The following is a 26,076-nucleotide window of genomic DNA, read 5'->3' as shown; positions in this document are numbered from 1 at the left end:
AGTGAGAGCCAAGAAGATGCGCTTAGCTTAGCATAAACACTGGAAGCAGAAGGAAACAGCTAGCATGGCTCTGTCAGAAAGTTCAAAACTACAAACACCTTTAATGATCATTAATGTACTTGATGCATCTCCTTCAGTATCGATCTTCTCATCTTACTCTCGGCAAGAAACCGAATACGTGTATTTCCCAAAACATCAGACTATTCTTTTAACCATGAGCTTTAGTTGCTTGAATTAAATCACACCTTATCCATTGAGGTGGCAGGTCAGAAAATGCTTGTATTGTATTATTGCTTGTATATTGTATTGAGTCATTTTTGGTATAGCTGTTATATATTCTGGTAGGAGTTTTTTTAATTAACCTGTGAGGACTTGTTGAATATATCTTGAAACACAGTTTGACAAAAGCTAAACTCAGTTTAGGAATTGACCTGGATAGACCTTGATAGACAGCCAACATCTTGAGCTGTGAAAAGTGCTCAAGCAAAGCAGCATAAAAGTCTTTCAGGTATAGTTACTTTATTTCAAATTAGACCTATTCAACTCTACTTTGACATCAGAGAGTAATTTAGTTTAGTTGCAGTTTAGTTTTCTAATGCCGCTCATTCTTGGGCTATTTTTTTTTGTTGGGGTTTCACATAAACATGTGGACCTACTGTCCTTCCGTTGTCACATTTTTAGAAACACTCCACCAAACCACGCCTGTCTGTGTGTACTGTCCAAGCATGTAAAACCCTGACGATAACACACGCAAGCCTTGGTTTGAAATTCATCGTGTCCTGCTCTGATATTTCCCTCCCCTCGCTCTGCCAACCGGCCAAATGGATTATTGAGCTCCCCAGGGGCCTATGATGTCATGGAAAAATGAAATACTTACTGCTGTAAGATCACTAAGACCACTGCGACGGTGCGGTTTCTTTCTGATTGCTGTCTTTTGCCCCGGTAATAACTTAATAATGATGATGTCATCATGTCATGGAGCTAATTGCAGCAGATTTTACGGTATATGTACCCCAGTGGCTGTAAGGAGTATGTTCTGTAGTCAGTAGCCTTGGAAGAGGTGAGCTAATGTAATAGTTCATTATATTACCATAACCATAAAACACCATATGGAATCCAGTGAGATTAATAGCGCTCTCCACACTTCTCTCATTTATCTCTTACTCCATCCGTCTTTAAAGGATTTTGCATATGACATTAAAAAAATCACACCAGATATATATTTTTTGCAAAGAACAATAACAATATTTTATTAATTGGAAATAATATCAGATGCAGCAAACAAAGATTCAGTTTTTCAAATCCAAGGTGGCAATATTCAAATAATTACATTCAGCCAAAAGAGGAAGAATTAAAAAGGGAAAAAAAAGAGGAGAAAAAGAACAAGACAGGATTGAGATTTCAGAGGGAGGAGATGGTTGAATGTGTGTTGGATTGATGCGGATGAGACAGTACATTCATTTTGGGTCATCTATTTCCTTGTACCCTGTTAGTTCATAGTGTCTTTGTCTCTGTTGGGTGAGTTGTATGGCTTTGCTCTCTAGACTCTACAAACCTGATGTAAGTCTCTTTTCATTTTGTGTGTGTGTGTGTGTATGTGCCCGGTGTCATCACGTGCACCCCCCCCTCCCGAGGATTGTGGGACGTTTTAATTAAGACCAGCCACAGCAGTGGAGGCTAATGTGGGTTAAACACAGACCATCTCTCTCTGTGTTATTCAGTTTTCACACTCTCAGTCTCAGTTGTGTTCACAGGTTTTTGACCTAATATCCATCGCTGGGGGCCTAGTGGTATGGTGAGTGTGGCTCCTGGGGCCCTTCAGCTTTGTTCTAAAATGGTAAGTAGGGTATAGGGTGACAGGGGCCACTACCATGCCCTCCTGCCTTGACACTAACCGACAGATGTTTTGATGTCTTTTTATAGAGCTGGGTTCTCCCGCCACTATCACACACTCTAACAAAGACACACACAGAGAGAATCTGGAGCACTTCTCTCTGATAAGTAGGCTATCCAATGTCGGCACTTGCCAGGAGCAACGAACTAAAACACACTGCCCAGAGACACACACACACACACACACACACACACTCACACACAAAAAGGAAACATGTTTCACTCTAAAGACATCTGGCTGACTCAAGGACAGCAGGGTGTTCTTCTGTTATTGGTCTACGAAATATTAATCACTCCCGAACAGAGCTGAGCAAGAAACACTTTCTTTCATTGGTCATCACTTTCCACAAACCACTAGGAGTTTTCTGGGACAGCTAACCTCAAAAGATGTCATTTAGACAGTGTGAGACACAGAAGGGAGGGTACAGATGGAGTGAAGGGGAAAAAGACACAAGGGTGAAAAAAAAAGACAGGAGAGAGATAAGCATCTCCTGTTCGTCAGGCGGTTTTATAAACGTGGGCTAATTGCCTGTCGGCAAAGGTAGCACTCAGATGTCCTCTTAGTTACGTAATGAGCCCCCTGTGGGGATAGATGGAGGGAGGGAAAGGAAGAGAGGAATGGGAAGGGGGGGGGGGATAGAAGCAAAGAGAAAAGGACGGAGACAAAGAGGGGTGGGAGGAGAGGAGAGGGTGAGGTGGCAGGAAATGACAGGACAGAGACAGAAGGATGGAGAGAGGAGACATTCATCAGGCTGTCTGTGTGTGTGTCAGCCGGAATTATTCTGTTTCTATTCTTATGAGGACAAAATGTTCTCACAAGGATAGCAAGATGAGAAAAATCCAACCAAGTGCCATTTCTACAAAGGGATTAGGACTTTAGGTTCTAGGATGGGGTAAGGTTAAAGGTTAACTGACTGAATGAATGTAGTAATGGTCCTCAGAAGTATATTGATATGCATGTGTATGTGAGAGAAAGAACAAGACAGCTGGGTGAATGAAAAACACATCACACCAAGGTGCTCGTCCTCTCTCTCTCTCTCTCTCTCACACACACACACACACACTGCGGGGAGAGGATGGGGACACACAGAGAGACAGACGGAGCAAAAGCACGGTGGACAGAGCGAGTGGATAAATAGAAAGGTGGTGGGGGGGGGGGGGGCTGATGAACAATGGTGCGCTCACGTCACCGCGCCCGGACAAAAGCACAACCTCGTCTGGCCAGCATCGCCCGGCTTTTAATGTCAACCAAAAGGACAATGACGTAAATCTCCCCGCTGTAACCTCCAACTACGGCGGGAGAATACACACAGGAGATGCAACAGGATATTTGGTGCCTCTGTTGAACTCAGGCTGAGATGGTTTTCGTAGTGCTTTGATTTTAGGTATTTGAAAAGGAGAGATGGATGCTTATTTGGGAAGCTATGGCCTGAGTGACAGCGTGGAGGATGTGGTGATGATGACGGTGCAACTTGGGAGGTCAAAGGTGACGAATGAAAGGCACAGCTTCAATGGTTCCCCCTGAGTTGTCGCTGTCTTCTCCAACTCTCCTGACTTGTACTTCTCATTTTCATGTAGCTTTTTTTTTATTTAAGTTAGCCGATTTAACAATGTCCTCCCTTATTTTAGTTTCAAAATCATTTCCCAAAGTATGCGCTGCTATTCTTTTTTTTTTTTTTAATCTCCAGCACCAGTAAAAGTTAAACCTCCAACGAGAGCTCAGCTACACCAGACACTGTTTTAAAGGGAATCGCTGCAGTGGAGGGGTTTTGGAATGGATATACAGTGCAAGCTTGAGGAGCTTGCTGACATCTTACAATACATCCACACACACTATCACACATCTGCACACATTGAGGCTTTTCTAAACAGTCAAACAACTAAAAAAAGAAATGTGGGGACTGAATCTGTGCTTTAATTATTTGTAGAAAATAACTACGCACACAAGGCTTTCTCTCTCTAACAAACACGCACTCAAAATCCCAAAATGCACACACACAAGCACACCGAGATGGGGGGGTGAGAGATAAGTGTAGTTATGCGTGCTGGCGGGATGCACTGATGCTCTGGTCTGATGGGATTTCCTGAGTTGTATGAATGACAGTCCCTCTGGGAGAACCTTAACAGGGCTCCTCACATCACCATGGAGATGGGAGTATCTGCATGTGTCACATAAACATGCCCTTTTGCAAACATCATAGAAAAGAAGGGAAAGTACAGAATAAAAGGCAAAGCTTTTCAGGAGTCAGTATGAGAGGAGAGAAAGAAGAGCATTTTGACATTTTTGGAAAAGAAAAAACAACAGCTCTTTGCGAGGATCATGACAAATGGCAATAACAGACCGTATCACAGTATCCTCTTTTGAAATAAAAAATAAAATAAAAACTTTTTTGTTCACATTTGTATTGTTATTTTTTTTCCCAGTAGACTATATCACACAGTGATAACAAAGAAAAGGAGAAATCTACACCCACGTTAGCTTCGTGCAAAAAACCACATACACTGGCACGCCGCATAGGCAAAGAGATCAAAGCAAGACAACGCATACAAAAATATAGAAAATCTCCAATGCAACTCTTATCAGCCTGCGCCACTTCCTGCCGAACATCTATCGCCGAAGGGTCACTTCAGGAACATTCTGTTTGTGTTTGTTGTCGTCGATGCTGCTGCTGCTGCTGTGTATTTTTTTAAGACAACCAAAGTTCTTGTGTCTTCCATGCAGGAATCCACAGAACCCCAAAAATATCCAGTAGCTATAGTTGATCATTATGGCAGATGTCCATCATAATGATGTTTGGAATAATGTGAACAACAACATGTTTGAGTGATAGAAAACTAGTACAATAAAAGCATATCATTTCTGTCATATCATTTGTGACAAATCTTTTTTTAAACTTTGTTATTTTAAAATACATACTATGTCCTGTCACTTTGAAGACATTCCAGCATTTGCTCATAATTGGTAGTGACAGGGTTAAATAGTTTGGCATACTCAGCAAGCCATGCCCAAAAGGATGCTATTTTGTCTCTTGCAAAGGAGGGGGAGGGAAGGGGGTTGGTGAGGACAGGTCCCAGGATGCAGTGCGACCTGCCCCCCCAATGGGAGACGCTGGGGAGATGGGCGGGGTTATACAGAACAGCTGAGATTACAAACCGTGCTCATGACCGGGTCAGCCCATCGATTTCAGCACTTGCAAAACACATGCAAAGGTAAGTCAGAGTTGTGGACTCAGTCACTCTGTCTGCCTGATGATGGTGTCCGTTTTTGGAGTTGCTTCACAGGAAGGTACAGAGCCAAAAACTGTGAGCGTCATACCCACGGGTAAGTCATTGGACTTTTTTACCATAGGCTGCTGTAGCAAGTCTAGCACTCCTGTTTTCACACTGATAAAAAAGATTGTTTGGACGCCTTGAAAGAAAATAGAGTTGATACATCGAATGGGGACAAAGCAGTTATGATGTGGAAAGGAGGAGCTGAAATGCTGCAAGTAAGGCAAAGACGGATGATTTAGACTTCAGTCAGAGGAGAAAAAAAAAAAACAACATGCGCAAAGGTTCAAACTTTTCAGACACCATGGAGAAGTGGGGAAGTTCTTGCAAAGAAAAGAAACCCTCCAAAGAGCATGGGGGGACTAAACACTGAGGTGAGAAGAGAGGAGTCATTGGTTGTTTGGCTCTCCCAGCCTTTCCTCCTCCTCCTCCTCTTCATCCTCCTCATCAAGAGAGACGACCCCAGAGGAGGCCACGTCGGACACCCTCCTGCGTGGGTCATAGTTGGGCGGGTACTCCACCCCGTTGCCTTCTGCCTCTACCTGGCACACGGGGCTCTCATAGTCCTTGCAGGGGGTATCGTCATCCTCGCCGGGTGATAGGTACGTCTCAGAGTAAGACACGGAGTAGCAAGGAGAGTCCTGACCCCCACAGGGCCTGATGCCCCGTCCACCCCCGCCAAGGCTGTGGAAGCTGCAGTCCCCCCCACCGGGCCCGTTCTGCCCCACCCTCTGAAGTCGGGCGAGCAGCAGCTCCTCCCCTCCCTGCAGTGCCGACAGGATCTTTGCCGCGAGCTCTGCGGCGTTGCTGTGGGAGTGGGTGCCACGGTGGCCACCCAGGTCACGCAGCAGCGGGTGGTGCTCGTCCAGGCTGCAGAGGCTGGAACAAAGGGTGTCTGGTGAACCTGCTGTAGGAGAGGGCTCTCCGCTGCCACCTCCCTCTCCTCCTCCTCCGCCTCCTACACTCTCACAACAGGGCCCTCTCAGGCCCAGATGTTGGCAAAGCTGGCTGTGGATCAGGTCCTTCAAGTAGGGAGGATATGATGGCACATCTAGAGGGAATGATACAGACTGTAAGCATGAAGTCCTGAAGGAAGAAAAACAGCGATAAGAGAAGAAACATGAGATGAAACTGAAATATTTCCTCTAGGGACACTGAGTGGTTGCAGCATCAAACATTTGCAGGAAATACAACAGCAAACCTTACATATGGCCGGTATTGAAAAACACTGAAAGTTAAAATCTATATGACAGTGAAGTGAAGAAGTAGGTTTCACAGTGTTATTGAATCAGATCAGGTTTCAGAGCTGATTAATATCACGTACAAGCTGGTTCATATGAAACAGCATTCACTAAATGGCCTTTGCCAGGAGGTAAGAAGCCATAGATAAATATATGAAGATACAGCAACAACACTTAGCTGAATGTTATTAGCTACAGGACAGGTTATTGGTGGTTCAGTGTAATCAAGATGAAAGCTCTGGTAGACACACACCCACGCACATACACATAGCCATGGTCAAATACACTCTGTGTATTTATAACCCGCTCACACACACCGTCCTCACACAGACACTGTCTCTGCAGCAAAAGGAAATGATATTAAACTTGCAGGAGGGATATCAAATTGCGCCGAGGAGCAAAAAAATGTCAGGAGAGGATGAAAACTAGGGCACTGGGACAATGAAAGATAGAGGGACAGAGAGAGAGAGAGAGAGAGATGGATGAGGAAGAGGGTGTGTGGTGGGGAATTATGAAGCATGGGACAATATGAGGGAAATAAATGTGATTTAGCTATTGTGTGTGTGTGGGTGCATACCTGTGCTCTGTGTGGTGGGCTCATTGGCTGGCAGAAAGTCTTCGTCATATGAGTCATCGTTGGACTCATCGCCGTCCACAGACGACCAGGCCCTCAGCTTAGCCTCCGCTATGGCAAACTGCTCAGCCACACCTGCAAACACACACACATGAGCTACACAAGCAAATACATGGTTGGCATGGTAACAAGAAGACACAGGGCCACGTCATGTAGCCTTTTTTTGATTGGCAGGTCTGTGCGAGGAACAAAGTGCACAGTGTAGAATTAGACTGGACAGAGACAGCATTCCCATTACAGTCGATGTTCTTCAGCGGTCATTTGGCGGGTGCACTTAAGATGGCTGTCACTGAGTGTTTGTTAGTGTTGGTATGCAGGTTGCATTCCTGCCAGCGCAGAGCAGACGGTGAGTTAGAAGAAGCATGGAGAGAATGCTATGAAAGCACGGAAAAAAATCTGTATGTCATTGGAAATACCAGAGGAAATAGTTTAGTAAAGTAATCATCACTGACATTTTCAATGAAAATCAAGTTTTTGCTCTCATAGTATAACATCATAACTATGCCAGAAATTGAGTGACTGCCTCCATGACACGGTGTGAACAACAAGGTGAATTTAATAACCTGGCATACCCTAAATCCTTTTACATCTTTCTATTTTTGTTCTTAGTTTCTTGACTTATTCATTTACTGGTGTATTTGTTCATATTTCTCCATTTCTGGTGTTGTGTTTTTGTCTTTTTTCTCATTAAGTTGCAAAACAATTTAAAAACTGAATGTACGTGTTTGGTTTGGTGTACATATATATATATATATATATATACACACATATGTATTATATATCTGAGGTATTGTAATATCTCTATTGCAGAGTTAGTTATTTGTAAATCTGTAAATTGTCCCATTCAGTGCTTATCTCGGTCACAATTCTTCAAAAGAAAACATGTACATGTGAAGCACACACACAGGGCTACGGAGAGGACGTGTGTGCATGTGTGTGCATGGCTGACGTGACTCAGCATGCGCCAGAACCAGTAAGCCACAATGTCCCAGTGACCAATCACCTCCAATCATCATCAGCAGCTGGCCAATCAGAGAGTAAATATCCCTCCCTCTTTTTCTCTCTTGATCTCCTTGCTTGCCCTCGTCCTCTTCTTTGTCTGTTTTGTATTCCTCGGTTACCAAACGGGTCTACCAGGCCTGGGCCCCAGTTCCTAAGGGCTCAGGGGCCCCTGACCCTCTGTGTGATTTTCTGTTATTAACTTTGCATTTCTTGTTGTATAGTCAAAGAGCTTAGTCATTCATGTCAAAAAGAGAGCCACAAAAGTCCTACTGAATAAAGGAATAGCCTAAACATTCACTTTGAAGATGTCACAAGAAAGAAACCATCTTGATACCTTTTAAGTGTGCTGTAAATCCTGTTGAGGAACAGGTGATTTTAGTTTAGTTAGTGTACCTGCCCTGGGGGTGGGGGGGTTAATATTCCACCTATGCCTCCCCGTTCATCTACTCTCTTCTTTATGTCTTTTTTTCCAGTCGCCTCTCTCAATAAAATGCTCTATCGACTCACCTGACTCTCCTCATTCCTACCATTCCCTTTTCTTTCACTGTGCAATCTTTCAGCCTTGTCCCTCACATCCAATTTTGATTTCTATCTCTCTGACCCTCTCTCTTCAGTCTCTTCTCGTCTCTCTCCTCGACTCTCTCCGGTCAATGCTCAGTATTCATGCGTTGTCTCCCACAGAGAGAGATCGATACTCTCATTCATCTTCCACTATAGCTGGGCCCTGAACTCTCCTCACAACCACTGGCATATCCTCCGGCAAATGCAATTGTTTAGGCTGCTCTTTAGTTCTCCATTGAAAGCCTTTTTTAAAATTCCTTCAACCAATGAAGAAAAAGCTTTCACCTGCATACACACTTTTTTTATGTCTCTGACCTACATACCACACAAAAGTGCCCTAAATAAAGATAAAGAGATAGTAGAGAGATATGCCTACAGATAGATTGTTCCTCTGTCTGTATGACCCTTACATCATCAGTAAGTCTGTTTGTTAGCATGTTAGCAACATGGTTCTAGGTGGCAATACCAGTCTTTTGTTCCATCATTACATTCCCATCAGCCTCAGCTGTACTTTGTGTTCAGTGCGAAGTAACAAATGTTAGCATGCTAACACGCTAAACTAAGATGGTGAACATGGTAAACAGTATACCTGCTAAACATCAGCATTTTGACAATGTCACTGTGAGCATGTTAGCACGCTAATCTGCAGATAGTCTCTTTGGAGGAACGGTGACAGAACTTCACTTTCCATTAGTGCTGAGTGTTTTATTAACATCAAAATGAAATAATTGCTCAGTAACAAGTCTCTCATGAAATGATGCCTAAATTGAACCCAAATTTGTTCATCCTTATTTTAACCTTGATCCCAGTTTTGCTAGAATGTGCTCCCTGTGAATGTCTGAAACAGAAACAGGTTCTTCTTCTCTCTCTCTCTCACATACTCACATACACACAAACCTTGCTACATTTCTACTGCAACTAGGACTTATTCACTTTATCTGTACGTATCTAGTCATAAATTTTTATTTAAGTAGACTGCATGGCTGTCTTCTTTGTAAATTAGCCCTGAATCGGTTTTACCCTTGTCAGCTCTTTCCTCATAAATATTCACTTGGTTAGAAGTCCTCAGGAACTTCAAATGGATAAAGAACACAGTCTTATTTTTTATGCATGATGCTCACTTTAAGAAAAACATGCAGTTGGACGTGGTGTTTTTGTCAAAGTTCACCACAGCTCTTACAGCATCACACTCTGCTGCACTGTTGAATTGTGCTTTTACTGGTATCAAAGCGATTTTTTTCCAACACCTAATGCCACTTTCCAAAATGAAAATTTCAAACAGGCCTGTTTGCTGCCAAGATAATGTAAACACACATATACTTTTGCTACACTGACACACCACAGTGCACCAAAAACTGGAATACAGCTACTCTAACAAACATATACACACACTTCACACATAACATGAACTTTCCATGTATTGTCTCACTCACACACTGTCTCTCTCTCTTTCATTCAGACACATAAAGAAACACACACTGTGACATAAGCCTCTCTCTGTGTCAAGGTTGGCAGCCAGTTTCATGCAGCATGGAGAGACACTGCAGGATTAACTGCAAAGAATGTATATGTGTGTGTGTATGTGTGCTGGCAGAAGTCATTCTATCAATAGGACAACCCTACCTGCATTCTATATTCTTAGGGTTCCTCCTACAAATACATACACACACACTCTTTCTGTCACGTCTTCACCTTTTACAGACAAATGCTCACTTCACACACTTGCACATGCTCAATTAATGTATGGACGTGCTCACTGACATTCACGCAGCCTGTCCAGTCACCCACAGTAACACCATCACCGGGCTACAAGGAGACAGTTGACAAAAATAAGAGGAGTCAGCAGCTCCCTGATGGGGTGGAAACTGGACACACACTGATGATGTAAACTAAAGAGAAACATAGGACTATAATGTATAGTCAACCCACCCCATTCCCAGTTATGCTGAATGAATATAATAAAAGGATGTGCAGAGCATTAGAAATCCTTGTTTACACCCTTTTACACCCTGTTTTAGTGTCATTTAAAATCTGAAAAGGGTGGCCAGGTTCAAACAGTTCTACAAAGACCATCAATAACACTGTTAAGAACCAGTATGTTTAAAATGCTTGATTTAAAGAGTGTGAAGAACCATTTTGGGAGCTTTTAACTTTGTGATTTGATGTAATAAATCAGCTTACTTGAGTCATAAAACCACTATCCAAACCAAAGAAACAGATCTTACTTTTACTGTGATAATGGATAAAACCAGAAAGAGAAGAGTAGAGAGTGAGGTCATGTAAATAGTGCAATGTAAGAGAAGAAAAAAGAAAGGAGAAGAGAGGAGGCACAGAGGAAAATCGCTCAGTCACGGTGGCAGTAGCCAGGAGCAAAACCTTACTGTGCAAATTAACCTTGAGAGTCTGCATTGCAGGGAGCGAGCGAGAGAATGGAGGGGAGAGCGGGCAGGAGGGACGAGGTGAAAAAGACGTAGAAAAAGAGGAGATAAAGAGACAGAGGGCAGTAAGGGACATTAAAAGACAGGACAGTGTGAATGGGAGGAAGGGGATAATGAATAGAGGGGGCAGGAGTGAGTGAAAGAAAAGTAAAAGATGAGGTGAGTGAGTAAAAGATAGAGGAGACAGATGAGCTGAGGGTGAGCAGCGCTCTGAGAGGAGCAAACCATCTCTACGTGTGAAGGAGAAGAGTTAAGGGCAACAGATGTGGCTGCACACAGTAGATGCAGAATCAGATGTTTCATTTACACCTGACATAACATGTAATCTGTATCTGGAAACTATATCTGGTTAATGACATCTGATCACGGGCCTTTGCATTTACACCTGGAATTAATAAGTGTTCTTTTTACCCTGATTCTGCCCACATTGTGATTGGATCTATTTGAAATATAATTATTGTGATTATATGTGAACATCTGACATTAATACTCATCTGTACCTGTTTAAAATATGTTTACCTTTTTGTTATGATGGTTTTTCATTTAATGAGGATCTCTTCTGGGATCTTTCATCATGATTTTGCACATTTTCACGAGCTCTTGTCCAAGGTGTGTGAGTCAGTGTATCTCTTGCCAAGTGACCTTTCCACATTTAAAAAACGGTCTCTCAGCTTGAGCTTAGAGTGTAGCAGAGCAGGGTGTTTTTTCCTGTAATATTTATATATTAAACAAACAAACATCTCAAAACAGAGAACCAAATCTTACCAGCAGCAAAGCGTGCCTCCTGTTCTCCCTCAGTGAGGTCGGAGTAAGAGTTGAAGTCTGATTCCAGGGCTGCTGGAGTGTCGATAGGCTTACACCAGCCTTTCCACTCTATGAGATGGGCTACTCTGCCCTGAGCCATGGCTGTAGGCTTTGTCACATGGTCCTTCACTACCTGGGAAATACCTACAAGGCAAACATTAGGGGTTATGCTACAGCATAATCTGGGATTTTTAGTATGACAGTGAGACATTTTCAGTATGTGTATACATATATACAATTACAGTATGTACAAATACATATGTTTGTTTATCAGCTGCCTTCATGAACTTGTTTATGTGGGTAAATGCTGCACTCACCATGCAGGGAGGATCGCGCTAATGCAGCAATCTCTTGAATGGTGAGAGCTCTTCTTGATTTTGGTAACATTTCAATGGTGTCATCAACATTCACCTGGAACGACAAGAGAAAGAATAAAATAATGATGAGAATAAGTGTGACTCAGGGGAAAACTGCTACTGTAGCTCAGCTCAGCATGAATGTAACTCGGCTTCTGAATACATCCTGCTATGACACACAGGAAAACCCAGTGTTGTCTTTTGATGGAGGAGAGACTCCTGTGTGTACTTCAGCTACTTCAGTGTACTTCAGGACCTTGAAAACTGAAGGTATTTCTCTTTGCACACCAATCAATGCTTTATTGAGTCACAAGGTGTACACCAACAACATACACGTGCATCTATGTTCATGCCCACACGCACAGAATCTGAACAGTGATGACCTCAAGAGCTACACATAAATACGCCAATGTTTATGTTTATATGTAGCATGTTCTAGCATCTTAAACATGTTGCAGATTATTATGACATGTTCAGCTACGTATCTGTTGCTGTCTTTTTGTAAACATAACTTAATTGTATATTATTTCATGTTGAAGATTAAAACCGTTGTTTTTTTTGTTTTTTTCAAATAAGCCAGTGACACTGGTGGCTACTCAATGATAACTTTGGTGGCTTGTTAAATTAGCCTGCTGGCTAATGAGCACACTAATAGATTGTTCAGGTAACTGAGCTGACTCTTCTCAAGCTACAACTCGAGTAGTTCACTGTTGGTGTGCCCTGGTAGGCTATTGGGTAAACCGCATGCTACATAACTGCACCATCTGTGGTTCCATTATAGTGGCGGACCTTTGTTGCATATCAGCCCCCATCTCTCTATTTCCTTCTCTGAGTATTTTGCTGTAACTACTGTATGGCTACACAAAAGAGGGCATTTAAGCACAAAAATGTATTTCTAGTTTAGTGGTTTTATATTTGCACATTGTTCGTACACAGGCGATGCCCAAGTGGACCTCTGCAATGCTGCCAGATGCAGCTGATAAGGGATTTAAGATGCACCTGCTAATATTCAACTGATCACATAAAAAAAAGAAATCTTCAAACTCTTGAAAGGAAACTGCTAAAGCTCTGTGTCCAGACCATTAGACAGGTAATTTCCTTACAAAACCAGACAGTAGACAAAAGATGGACCCCCTCCTCCCAGTCTGTCCTCCATCAAATCTGTCTGCTCTGTAAAGTCAAACCACAGAGGGAGTATCGGGTGTTGACAAGTTCTTTTGTCTGATAACTCTTTTTATAGCCCTACCTGTACTCACGTGGGAATCAGGCACGTCAACAGCAAAGGCCACATGCTGAGCTGAGGCGACCGTCTTGTTACTCAATATGGGTCAACACACTTGGCTGACGGAGCAATTTGATGACGGTTTTAGGCAGACATGTATATCTCAACAGGTACAGATTGTGTCCAGTCATGTGGTGGTGTCTGTCTGGTTTCAGCTGCTTTCTTTTAGAAAAACAACACTGAGCTATGTGACTTGCTAGAATAACTGCACCACTGGTAAACATGATAAGTATTTGGATTGTTGAGTCATTTTGAAGTTACATTTTCCTATTTTCTGTCATTTCATCAATGAGTCATCACTCGATACGGACCCGATTTGATTTGCAGTGAATATGAAAACAGCGGACACCCTGATGAAGTTAGCCCATCCCAGAGGAATCAGCTTGACCTTGTCCTGTCAATTCCACTTAATAGCAACAAAACACCATCTGAAGAACAAACAAACAACAACAAAATTATCTGTCGGAAGAGCAAAGGGAGATCCCGAGATCGCGATGGCATCACCGGCTGCCACGAGGCATGATAATCCTCTTGTGCTGCAGAGGAGCTCACAGATCAGCGGGAGGATAATCTGGAGAAGATGTGACATATACCCTCGAGTAGGGTTAGCAGGATACATTGTGTTGGTCTTTAATTAAAAATCCGATGTCAGGCAGTTAATGTTTTCCACCCACAGCTTAATATGTTTTATTTGTCATCAAATGGTTGCCTGAAGAAATCATTCCAGTGTGATGTGGGAGGATTTTATACATCTGCAGGGGTCCAACACTATAGCTCCTGCCTCACCCTGCCTGATGCCCCTAAACCTCTCTTTTTTCCAGTTGGGTATCCCATAACGATGTGAATGCTGTTTCAGAGACATCTCTACACTGACGAAGATAAAACTTTGGAAAGACAACTTGTCATTTCTGGAGTTTGGAGGCACAGAATGCTCCGATTTAAGTATTACATTCAAACACATCAGTATGAGCTTTTGAAAACTGGGTTCACTGGTACGCTCGAGCATCATCGCACCACACAGCTCTAGTTAACAGCACTGCTGGCTCTGCTGCTCCATTCATCCCCTCCTACCCCCCTCCTCTGCTCCCCCACTGCCCTACTGAACAGCAGAGCGAACACAGAGGAAGACACGAGCAGTGCTTAGAGCAGACGGAGCGCTTCAGTTCGACCACAGTGCCGCATCTTTTCTTTCACGCTCTCCAACAAGCACACATTTGTCCCTTGTAAGAATAGTGCGCACACACACACACACACACAGTGTCAAGAAGCCATACATTTTCATGGTCTGGTGAACACAGACACTAGAGAGGCTGTCATGATGCTCTTCAGGCTCACCTATGGCTTTTAAATCATTGGTTAACTGTTGCCTCCGTGAGTCAGTGCGGCGGGCGAGTGCAGCGCTGAGAAAAACACAACATATTCCTCAACACAACGCGCCTGTTAGGAACCAAGAGCAGTCAGAGTGCAGGTTGACATGTGACATTAAACTGACCTGACTGCTGTGTCCCTATGTGCGTCACCTGAAAGGCCGCACACACACACAAAAGTGCATTTCAAGGCTTTTTTGGGCGTGTGGCTTTATTCAAACTCATGATTGACATTTGTTCACATAAAATTGCAAACTTTAATTTAATATCTCAATGTGGCTTTTTAAATATAGTTATTTCTGTTCCATTTTATGATGTGATTAACCCTAAATAACAAATGTTGTTGCCCCAGAAAAGCCTGTTTTCCATTGCAGAGATGTCAAACAACACCACAGGTTTCCTAAGAGGTCTGGCAGAGAGGTATTTGTATTTGTTACTCTATTTTTGGGCTAATTTAGGTTACATCACAACAGAAATTTAATTTGGGCCATTGTGCTGAGTCAAAAACCCTTTTCTTATTTATCAAACATCAAGTGCAAAACACTGTGGCGTGGCCTATTTTCTTCAGCACTGCAGATGTATTTTGTCTGTAGCAAAACACACACAGACACACACACACACACACACACACACACACACACACACACACACACACACACATACACACAGGCACTTCACATTATGACTTCCATCATAAAGTGAAATTATATGAAAATGCAAGCCATGAATGGTTTCAGTGGAGCAGACTGGTGTGATATCTGTCTCCCCTCGGGGAAAATAACCTGTACATGCTTCTCATCCCTCAGCATGCCACGTTTCTGCCCGACTGTGCATACCTCTCTCTCTCTCTCTCCCTCTCTCTTTTCTATCTCTCTCTATCACTCAACTTTTCCACAATGGGAACATTTCTATGGCAACTGGTCGCTATGGAACAATTCCTCCCAGTATGCCTGCATGCCTGATTCACTGATGATGTCACACACACAGAGCACCAACCAACGGCCACAACAGCCAAATTAGAGACTCTTGCACGTGCCTTCCTACTATCAGTTAGTATTTCCAGCTAACTCTGGTGTCTCAGATGAGACATTTGCATCGTCATTGCTACATTTACTCTCATTGGTAGCATAAGGTAAGGTAAATATGAAGCTACAAAAAAATAAGCCAGACATTTATTTGAACCTCACATTGTAAATGAGTAGAGTCTTCTCATGAGTAGTTCTCAATTGACCAAATAGTTGTCATGTGTCAGTCAAGAGTTGTTGCTACAACTTCAACAAAAATCAAAACTTTGAATTATTTCTTGAAGCAAAATCTGACCAAATCTAGCCAAAGTGTAACCCTGAGTGTGTAAAGTGTTCGAGAATCCTTCCTCTATGAAAGACATGTGATAAGATCAGTCGTCCAGTGAAATGAAGAGTGAGAGGCTGCATTTCATAATGGATCACTTAGACGCTGCTAATCGTGGCCTGGCTGGTTCACTGCGACACATCTGATTCACACACAGACGGTGCGCGCTAATGGATAAAAGAGGCAAGGTGGATTCATCATCATCATCATCATCATCATCTCTGAGCCACTAACTTGAACTCAACAGCCTTGGTTCAAAAAGAACAGGCAATACCTTGCATTAAAGTCCTGAATGTCAGGGTCAAATGGCCCTGTTGGGGTAAAAAAGACGAGACAACAGGAAGTCTATGTGTGTTCAGTGGAAAGGAAAGTGTGTTTCCTGTAGACTATTGAATTCAAACAACCATTCAAGAGAGCCACTACAGCACAATCAGTCAAACTGTTCTCACCTCTTAAGTAGAGCAGCATTACACTCTGTGACACTGAGATTCCATTTAAAATCCCACATTAAAAATTAATTGCTAATTATGCTGAATGGCTTGCAAATAGCTAATTAGAAACCAACTGGTTAACATTAATGAAAACTAAAATGGAGAAAGAACCCGGGGTTGAAACACATATTAAAGACTTAGATGGCTTGATTTATTAGGTAATTATTAAACCAGGAAAGGTTGAGAAAATAATTTTCTGCTTCATGTGGCGAATTACTGAGAGACTGTCATCTTTGATTAGTCATGTCTGGTAGGCGGTCAACTAACTTTTAATAAACTTGGCTTATTTTGGCCTGGTTGCTTATTGATACAGTTCATCCATAACTCACATAACAATAAGAAACAGATGTCTGTTGAGAACATTTAGCCTATATTGGAATTAAGTTTTCCTTATATAGTAATAGTCCAGGCTCTATCAGTTAATGTGACAGCCTAATACAAGTGAAATTGAAACACTAATCATTTATCCTAATAATAATAATAATAATAATAGTGTTTATTTTAAAAACAATAGATTACTATCTGTTCTACAATAGGTGAGTGTTAAGTTAGTCTATCTACTATCAAGAATCATATAAGCTTTATAGACCTGCCTGAGAAAAACCTCTTTATCTACAATTTAATGTGTAGGTTGTGTGTATTGTCCTTTTCTTAACCTTTACATTAAATGGCTTATATAAGCAACACCAAGTATAAAGGGCAACTTAATTGTTCTTTGATAAACAATTAAGTTGTTCATTATAGGCTACTTACTGCAAGCGTTGCTGGAGTTTTGGCCTTTTGGTAAACCTGCTATTTCCTTTCTCCATGCACCTTGAAAATAAGTGAAGTTGCGCCAGAACGCTTTTATTGTCAGAAATAACCACTTTTCAAACAGCCTAACCATAAAGTGATGTAAGCTAGTGGTTAAAAGCTTCAAATGATTTTTGTATGACTGTTCCTGTTCGTTTAAATTTGAACTGTCATTGTTGTAAAGCAGAAATAGCAGTAGCCAATGTTTCAGTGATAAAAGTGGCTAAAGCTAAGTCTTCAGGCTATATTACAAAACAAGACCAGGCTGATTTTTTTTTTAAAAAAGAGAGTTATGGGCACCTCGCTGAAGTCCAGTGCGCCCAAAGGTGCTGTCAGAATCAGTCTGCGCGCCAAGCAGGTCCGCGTGCTGCCCAAAAGCGCGAGGTCAGACAGGGAGCTTGCCGCGCTCCAGTCCACGCGCAACGAACCGTCGACCGCCACTGTCAGGAGGAAGAGAGCCACGTGAAGATTATAGCAAATTCACAACCTTACAACTCATAGTAGCCTCCTGGATACATACATAAACAGGCTACGTTCAAATAATATTATGAAAACAATGCGTCCACTTTAATGTGGCGATAATCTTTTTCATAATATATTTTGTTAGTTACTAAAGCAATAACGACCAACTATGAGTTTTAAGGATTAGGCCAATCCTTACTGCGCGTTCCTTTATGGTCAAAGTTGCAATCACCATGCCAACCCATCATGCCTCCCCAGGGCAGCCACTGAGGGGCGATGACCATATAGGGGAATGTTATGTTGCCGTATCTCACTGCAGTTTCCCCCAAAGAAAACCACATTCAAACACCTACACAAAATATACAAATAGGCTGTTTAAAAAGACAACTGTGATGTATAAATACTCAAAGAGCCTTCTGATTTGAAAAATCAAGTTTTAAATCTGAGGAAACATTTTAATAGGATGTTGTTGGAAGATTTCCTTTAAAGTTACTCATAGCAACATCAAGATGCAGGTAGCCTATTATTTCGGGTGCTATAAAACTTAAAAAGCGTATTCAGGCTTGTACCACGCACTTTCAGAAAGCATATAATTGTTCTGGAGAACCCTCCTTTTTATTGTGCATGGTACAAGTCTAAGTGCAGGGCTCTGTATACACAAAAGCCTTTATTGTAGCGTACTCTGTAGAGACTACTTGTAGTGAGATAAGTTGGGAGGGGGCGGGCGTGCAGGCCTACTTCCATGCACTTTAAAGCCATGCCGTGTCATGCAGGTAAGGCCTTGGCAGCAGCCCAAGCCTGTTTGATATTTTATGAAGTTTCTTCTGCTTGTCAGAGGGAGAGAAGCAGTGTAACACATAAAAAAGCACAGAATAAGAGACATGCCTGTGAGGGCATTAGGATTTTTTTTTTACCTCCCTGTTTCATACACATTTCTCTAACGTGAACAGGCTACGTCATCAACACAACCAAACAGAGCCACGCTGCGAGAGCAACATGGAGCTAAAATGTCACTAAGCAACCTCCTGGCTGCAGACGTCACTTAACGGCCCAGATATATAGCTAAGCCTGTTCGGTTGACTTCATGAGTTTAACCTTTTCTCTCAGTTGCTCTCGTCATGACCGGGCAGGCTCGTAGACCATGATGGACGAAAGGTAGACCGTGCCTAAAAACCTGTTCCTGTGGATGAGGCCTCACACAGCATCAGCGCAGCGCACAGCTGAACATTTCAGCACCCGGACAGCTCCCGTCCGCCACATACTGACGCTCCTTCAGCCATGCGCACGCGTGCAATCCTGCGCGTGCTCGTCACTCTTCAAATCAGATTTGCAAAACGAGATTAAGAGGTGGGCCTCTAAATGTCAGTGCCTGGCTAATCTTTCCAGCCCTCCACTGCAGGGAGGCGTTTCTAGTTACTGTCTGTGAAAAGAACAACTCGCTCGATTAGTCGCCAGCACCCATCTCAAATATTGAGTCCAATATCAAGACCAATGACTCACCCCGGGTCAAAGACCTGTGCGCTGAGCTCAAGTTGCCCACCAGCAGAATTCAATATCTGCCGTTTAATTGGTTGTGATGAGATCAGATGCCCGGGGTGTATTGTATCGTTGAATCTAGGCCACCTCGGTCAATGAAAGTATTGTCTTGAGGAGTGAAAGATGCGCGCGTAGCATTAGATGGATGGCCAGAATGTGTCAGACATATGAGGCCGGTACACAGAGGCCATGATGCAGTCCCGCTGTTTGCCTGAACCCAGTGGGATTTTATGGTGACACGTCAGCAACTGATCGTCCTAAAATGCACACATTTCACATTAAAGCGCCGGCACAGCCTGAGCTGAGAGAGGCAAAGCTGCTCCGCTCAGTCGGTGAGTTTGCTGAGCGGGTTTACTGTCCTTTAATGCGACACACAGTTGCCCAACAGATTTTAAACGAGACTGCGCACACTTCAGAACTCTTTAGCATTCACGTCTGCAATGCACAAGTCTCTGTAGCCGATGGATTTGCAGCAATGACCCTGAGCCAGACCAGGAATGCAATCTAAGGGTCATGGCTGCAAGCTGTAGACCTAAAATGAAACGGAAATAAACAGATGTAATGGAATAAATTGATGAGATTGAGATGCATTCTGATGAAAGACGAGACACACACAGTATGTGAACTGAAGCATTGCAGAATGAAACTTGTTACGGCCCTCCTGTGAGGACCTGCGGTCATCCTCAATCTGTGGCTAATTTGTTCATTTGTTCGACGTCTTTTTATCTTAATTAATCTCCTTCCCCTGACTGTGATCTTTCTAAAACAGTGCTGGAGCTCCAAAAGTGCCTCCTCTTCCCTCAAAACAGATGAGTATTGCAGTCTTCATTTTATTTTTATTTATTTATTTTACTTAAGTCACACACACTCACACACACAGACACACACACACACACACACAGACACACACACACACACACACACACACACGCTCTTCTCTCTGTAGTTCCCGTTGTCGTGGAAACTGCAGATAGAGACCTCGGCCGTGCATCTCTCTCATGCCTTTTGGGCTCTCTGAGACACTTATGAGCGAATCAACACAATTAGGTCAAGACCAGCAGCAGCGTGATGTCACACACATACAGGCTGGATATGAGAGTCAAACAGGTGGCAGCAATTGACCCACTGTAATAGCAACCTTGATAAACGTTCAGGTACGGGAGCTTTATGTGAGGTTTATGGGACTAGGGCATGTCCTTACGCACTCCGCGACAAGGAGACGCGGGGACAAGGCGCCATAATCATCAAGTGACTGGAGAGACAGATTACACAACCAATTAAAGGCCGAGAGGGGATCAGTAAGCGCGGTATAACGGATAAATCACAGTTGGGCAGGTTACATATCACAGTTACATCACCAGAAGGAATAAGCGGCCACGTCTGTTTATGTGGGAGAGAAGGAGATGAATGGATGAAGGATGGATGGATGGATGTGGGGCACGTTTGATTTGTGGCTGCTACGGAGGAGACCCAGTCAAATAAATAAAAGGGGGGGACACGCGTCAGAGGTCGGGGTAGCACATAAAGGACGGGGCCCTCGGCGACATTTAGCCGCCAGCGGAGCGGATGGGAGACGCGTACAGCAAAGGTGTAAACAACCGTGAGAGCAAATAGATGCGGTGGCAACAGGGAGCTTGTTTCTTGGCAACAAGCGAACGATGTATTGCTGCATGTGTGTGTGCAAAGCTGCGCCCGTCCGTTTACATTTGGATGTCTGCGAGTGCGAACTAATTCATGCGTTTTACTTTAACATCAAGGCGAGATTATTCTGAAATTCCTTACAAATAACCGAGTTGTAAACCTGGAGATCTGGCGCGGTCGAGTGCGTGTGAATAAAGAGCAAGAGGTGTCCTACCTTGCAACTAAACTGGGTCAGCGCGGTCAGAACCATCGTGCCTGGATGAGTCTTCTCGTCACAAATATAAAAGCCGTTTAACAGCGCATCTCTCAACGATGTCAAGAGCACCTCCGTCTTCTGTGCCTCTGACTGGCGTGCTCACCAAAAAGCTTCTTGCAACTCTCGAAGCATCGCGATGTTTAGGCTGCAGACACCAGCCTCTCAGCTCATCCCCACCACCCCACTACTAAAATGCACCCCTGCACACATAACGCACCACTTAACCTCCAATAGACTGACATTGTTGAAATTCCAGCTCCTTAAAAACGGTATATTACATTCAAGGCTCCTTATTCATATGCATATGACTCAGCAGCGCTATCATATCACATCTCAGGCACAGCATGCTGTGCACTACAAGCACCCGAATTCACTTCATAGCCTCTGCACCCGCGAAAGGCTGCAGCAAAACAAATGCGATAAACCAGGCTTCCTCCAGCGTGCTTTTCATGAGAGCAAATTAAAACAAGTCTTACCAACTGGCGCTTTGGAGCTCATACAGCCCATTTTCGCAGCTGCATGTAGAACCTTTTCCGAGTGCAATCTATCAAATTTCCTGCCTAATTTCCTTGTGTAAGAGACGCCGAGCGTACCTCACAGATCGAAAGCCTCTGGCACTCTCCTCATCTACGGAGGCTCCGCTGGGTTCCGGTGCGAAGCGGCAGCGCGCTGCTGTGCTCAGGCCGCCGGAGTGACGCCGAGGGCGGGGGGAAGTCTGACCATCACTCGCGCTCCGTGTTTTCTGTGTCCTCTGTGTTTTTTCACTTGCTTCAAATCCATATATGTAAAATGTGCGTGCAGCTTTGTTGTTTGTTTGTTCTTGTTGTTGTTGTTTTTTTATAATAGGTTGAGATGAAGTGTTTCTTGAATGAGCTCTACGTCACCGGTTGAAGGGTCGTGTCCTGCGGTTCAGCACCACAGCGGACGGACAGCGCTCTGTCGGGCTGCAGCATGGGTTTCTGTCCCGGTTTAGCAGCTGCAGGGGCTGGGGTTTCCCCTCTCGGTCACTGCCGGTCAAGTCCACACCACACACCGGCACGGATCTCCGGTCCCTGTGCGCTCTGTGTGCGCTCTTGCTGTCGTCCGGTCAGACAGTGGAGCACTGGAGGGTGACACATTGATACAAAAATCCCACGCTTAACTGCTTATATACAGCCGAGCCAGTTTCCGCCTCCTTGAACTGTTTTTTTTTCACCCTGTTAGGTGGAAGCGGAATGAGATGTGATTGGCTGGTGTCACCTTACATGCCAGCCATCATGGGGAGAAGGGAGGGGTCTAGTGGTGAACGCACAGGAGGACCAAGTTGTCAACTAAGGATTGCATTTCTCCTCGTGTATATATCAACTGACATAATGACAAATGAGGAACGTACTGCATATTTCAACAGGTCTAAAAAGGAAAACATGCAGAGTTGATGACAGCCTGGAGCAGGTTACAGTGCTGAGAAATAATAACGAGGGAAAAAAAACCTACTTGTGCGGAAGGTGAGACATCAATTCATTTTTTCCCCTGTCGGGAACAATCAAATAGTCCGAGGGAGAAAAGGTCGTGTTGGACCCTTTAAATGCCCCTGGGCTTTATACACGGTGTTGTGCAACGATGCAGTAATGTGACCATCCAATTATGGCAGCAAATCACATGTGAGGAAAGTGACATTTTTCACACGCAGTCAGACACGTTTCAGGACATCAGAACCCCATTTTATGTACTCCCACGCTGTGTAGTGGCCTAGCTGCAGGCTCATTACGACCTCAAAGTCCATGCGACCAAATACAGTCAATGTTTCTAAAAATAAGGTTGACATTCTCTGTTCATGCATGTTCAATCAAAGTAACCCATTATAGCAAAACACATCCGAAGAGGGCGAGAATAAAAAAGAGGAATAAAGGCCTATTGTGGCCTATTTGTAAGCGACCCACTCTTGTCTCCAGGCAGGTCGGCGCTGAAGCATCTTCATTCTCCCTCCGTCTCTCTTAACGCCCACCAGGACTCTAAACATAGACCTGCAGAGCTGCTGACCCAAGCGGCCGCTCCTCTACTGCTCCTATTATCTGTTGCCGGAGAGCAGATCCGGGGTCCTTTTAATTCATCCCCAACAGAATGATGCAACAGCCTCTGAATGAGTGCTTGGCAATATTTTAAGATACTATGAACCATATTATTTATCAATGTTAGGGTATACTCGTGTTTTTTTTTAACTGAATCTACTCCTGAGCGCCAGTGGAGTGAAATGTGTGGCACTATTAAAAGGAGAGAAAAAATGAGAGCATTTAGGACCAAATGTTCCCTCTGAGCGTTTCTGGGAGACACATACCAGTGTATTACATTGACCTCAGTGGTTTGAAAATCGGAATATTTCCCTAAATTGTCAACAGAAATGTAGTTATGATTGGTGGAAATTCGGTGATGAAGGATGGCTGTCAGATGCAGGAATTTATATTTCAGCACTTGTTACATCAGAGGAAAAGGAACGACATGTTTCTCGGTCCCTTCACCACAGTGATACAACCTGATATGTAGTCAGTGTGATGCCGAAAGATCCCAATGGGGAATTTGATTGGACGCTCCCGCAGCAGAAAGCTGAGTTAAATTACATGTCCGTGTGTGCGTAAATGCGCACGATGGAGACAGAGAAGGACAAAAATAAAGTGAGAATGAAAAGCCATTGGTGCCACAGGTGTTTTTCTGTTGTGACTGCATATTTCAGTGCAATCCTTGGAACATTAGGGATCTAAAATTACGAGCTTTAATTTCTCTGAAAGTGAACAAAAATACAATAAACTGGGCGAATATCTGCACAGTGTGTCACTTTGCTCATCACATATCCACCACGTGGGAACAAACACATTAGTCACAGTTATTTTTATTCATGTAGGAGTGTAACATGTTCTGTGGTTTTACAGGTTACAGCGCTGAAGACTAATCTTCTGTGATTCCTTTCCTCCTGCAGTGCGCACTCAACTCTCATTTCATAACACATCAAAGTTGCGGCAAATCCAGAGCTTATGTAGCAGGATCAGCCCTGTTCATGCCACACGGCACTTTATCCGGTGCTCTAGCGCCACCGAACGGAGGGCTGTGGGACAGGCGGCTGCGGGAGCCACAGGAGTGCGGAAAGCCTGTTGCGCAGCACTTCAGTATGTGACTGCAGAGCTGAGACCACACGGCTGTGTTGGCAACACATGAGATGCCATTATCAGGACCTCAGGGCATAACAAGTTTAGGATGCATTACTGAAATCCACCATGTCTCCTGTTCTAGGAAAGCTGTAAAACAGAGGCTTTAAATGACAAAAAGAAACTACGCCTATATTGAAAAAACAATAGTAATAATAACTAGTATGTACAGTTCACTGCTTGTAATGTATTTGAAAGCATATAAAAATGGCTGCAGTGTGTTGTGTTTTGTATATAAATAAGTATATCCAGTAATATTAGAACAACTGTGAGATCACATGCACATTCTCATTTTCCTGCTTTGCAGAAATTATATACATAAGCATATAAAAATACATGACCATATATGGATAAATCCTGCGCTATACATCAGTCTGACATATATATTAAAATAGTAAAATATAAGATGATATAGGGCTCCATTCCTGTTATTTATAGTACTGTACTTTTTAAAAGTTATAGTAGATGTTTAGATTCGTATCCATAATGCAACACAATCAGGGAGATGTCTGATTGGTCTCAAATATATTCTGCAGCATGACAATGAGCCCAAACATCCAGCCAGAGTCATAAAGAACTATCTTCAGTGAAGAACAAAGAGTCCTGCAACAAATGGTTTTGCCCCCACAGAGGCCTGATCTCAATATCATGGAGTCAGTCTGGGATTAACATGAAGAGACAGAAGCAGCTGAGACGCCTACATCCACAGAAGAACTGTGGCAACTTCTCCAAGATGCAGGAACAACCAACCTGCCAAGTACCTGAACAACTGGGTGCAGATGTACCGAGGAGAACTGCTGCTGTTTTAAAGGCAAAGCTGCTCACAGCAAATATTGATTTCATTAAGGTTTTTTTTGTTTACTCAACTTTGTATTAATTAATTGATAGATAAAAACTATTCATGGCATTATTCTTGAAAGTATCCTCAATTTACTTTAAGTGCCTAAAACTTTTGCACAGTACTGTATATTCTGGAAAAATGAGAGACATTTACAAATAATTGTTTAAATAGCAAGAAAAAAAAACAGCAAGAGGTCTAGTCACTGAGCCTGGAGGCAGAGGATAAATGTCCAATTCCCTGACTGCAGTGTCTGCAGAAGAGAAACCTTCTAGTTTAAGAGAAATCAGACTGTTTAACTCCAGCCGAAGAACAAACCCCTCACCCAGCAGACCCAGACTGACCAAAATACAGATGAACTCAGATAATCCTCTGAGCTAAGCCATAAACAGGACAACTGCGTCTTGGTTTCTTGGAGGAAAATTTAATGAAGGAAAACAGGATGAGATGGTGTTGGAGAGGTGCCTGACTGAGCAGAGACACAGTAGAGACGAACAGAACAGCACATGCTTTGACCCAGACCAACTCAAACACCATCTCCAGATGAAAGAGAAGATGTAAAAGGAAATAGAGATGAATAAAGGGCCATTCCAAGAACTCACATTTCAATTTAATTTTAATATTGTAAAACAGTTTTAGTTTGGTTGTAACAGCAAGATTGATCTTCTTAGTTTTATTTTGTTTTC

At 43.2% G+C, this 26,076-nt stretch overlaps 1 protein-coding gene across 3 annotated transcripts; it reads right to left on the bottom strand.

Annotated features, from left to right (window-relative positions):
• Positions 1-1,914: 1,914 nt before the first annotated feature.
• Positions 1,915-22,565, bottom strand: zgc:165508 (uncharacterized protein LOC100101652 homolog). Of its 3 annotated transcripts, none has more exons than XM_044355357.1 (5): positions 21,970-22,565; positions 12,161-12,254; positions 11,805-11,987; positions 6,982-7,113; positions 1,915-6,214 (listed from the first exon to the last, which is right to left on the bottom strand). In XM_044355357.1, the coding sequence occupies exons 2-5, from the start codon at positions 12,228-12,230 to the stop codon at positions 5,553-5,555; spliced, it is 1,047 nt and encodes a 348-aa protein (XP_044211292.1). In that variant the 5' UTR covers positions 12,231-12,254; positions 21,970-22,565; the 3' UTR covers positions 1,915-5,552. The 3 variants fall into 3 exon arrangements, with proteins under 3 accessions (XP_044211292.1, XP_044211291.1, XP_044211293.1); XM_044355356.1 differs by lacking the exon at positions 21,970-22,565 and adding an exon at positions 21,335-21,466; XM_044355358.1 differs by lacking the exon at positions 21,970-22,565 and adding an exon at positions 17,782-17,917.
• Positions 22,566-26,076: the final 3,511 nt, after the last annotated feature.

This window comes from Thunnus albacares, chromosome 6 (genome assembly GCF_914725855.1).
Source record: "Thunnus albacares chromosome 6, fThuAlb1.1, whole genome shotgun sequence".
Lineage (NCBI taxonomy): Eukaryota > Metazoa > Chordata > Actinopteri > Scombriformes > Scombridae > Thunnus > Thunnus albacares.
This window is presented reverse-complemented; position numbering and strand designations above follow the sequence as displayed.

What these genes read in the sequence shown, in the direction of transcription:
- zgc:165508 (XM_044355356.1), bottom strand. Translation starts at nt 21,370, where the DNA reads ATGGTTCTGACCGCGCTGACCCAGTTTAGTTGCAAG. An exon ending in TGACCCAGTTTAGTTGCAAG is followed by an intron (nt 12,255 to 21,334) that starts GTAGGACACCTC and finishes TTGTCGTTCCAG; the next exon opens with GTGAATGTTGATGACACCAT. An exon ending in AGCGCGATCCTCCCTGCATG is followed by an intron (nt 11,988 to 12,160) that starts GTGAGTGCAGCA and finishes TTTGCCTTGTAG; the next exon opens with GTATTTCCCAGGTAGTGAAG.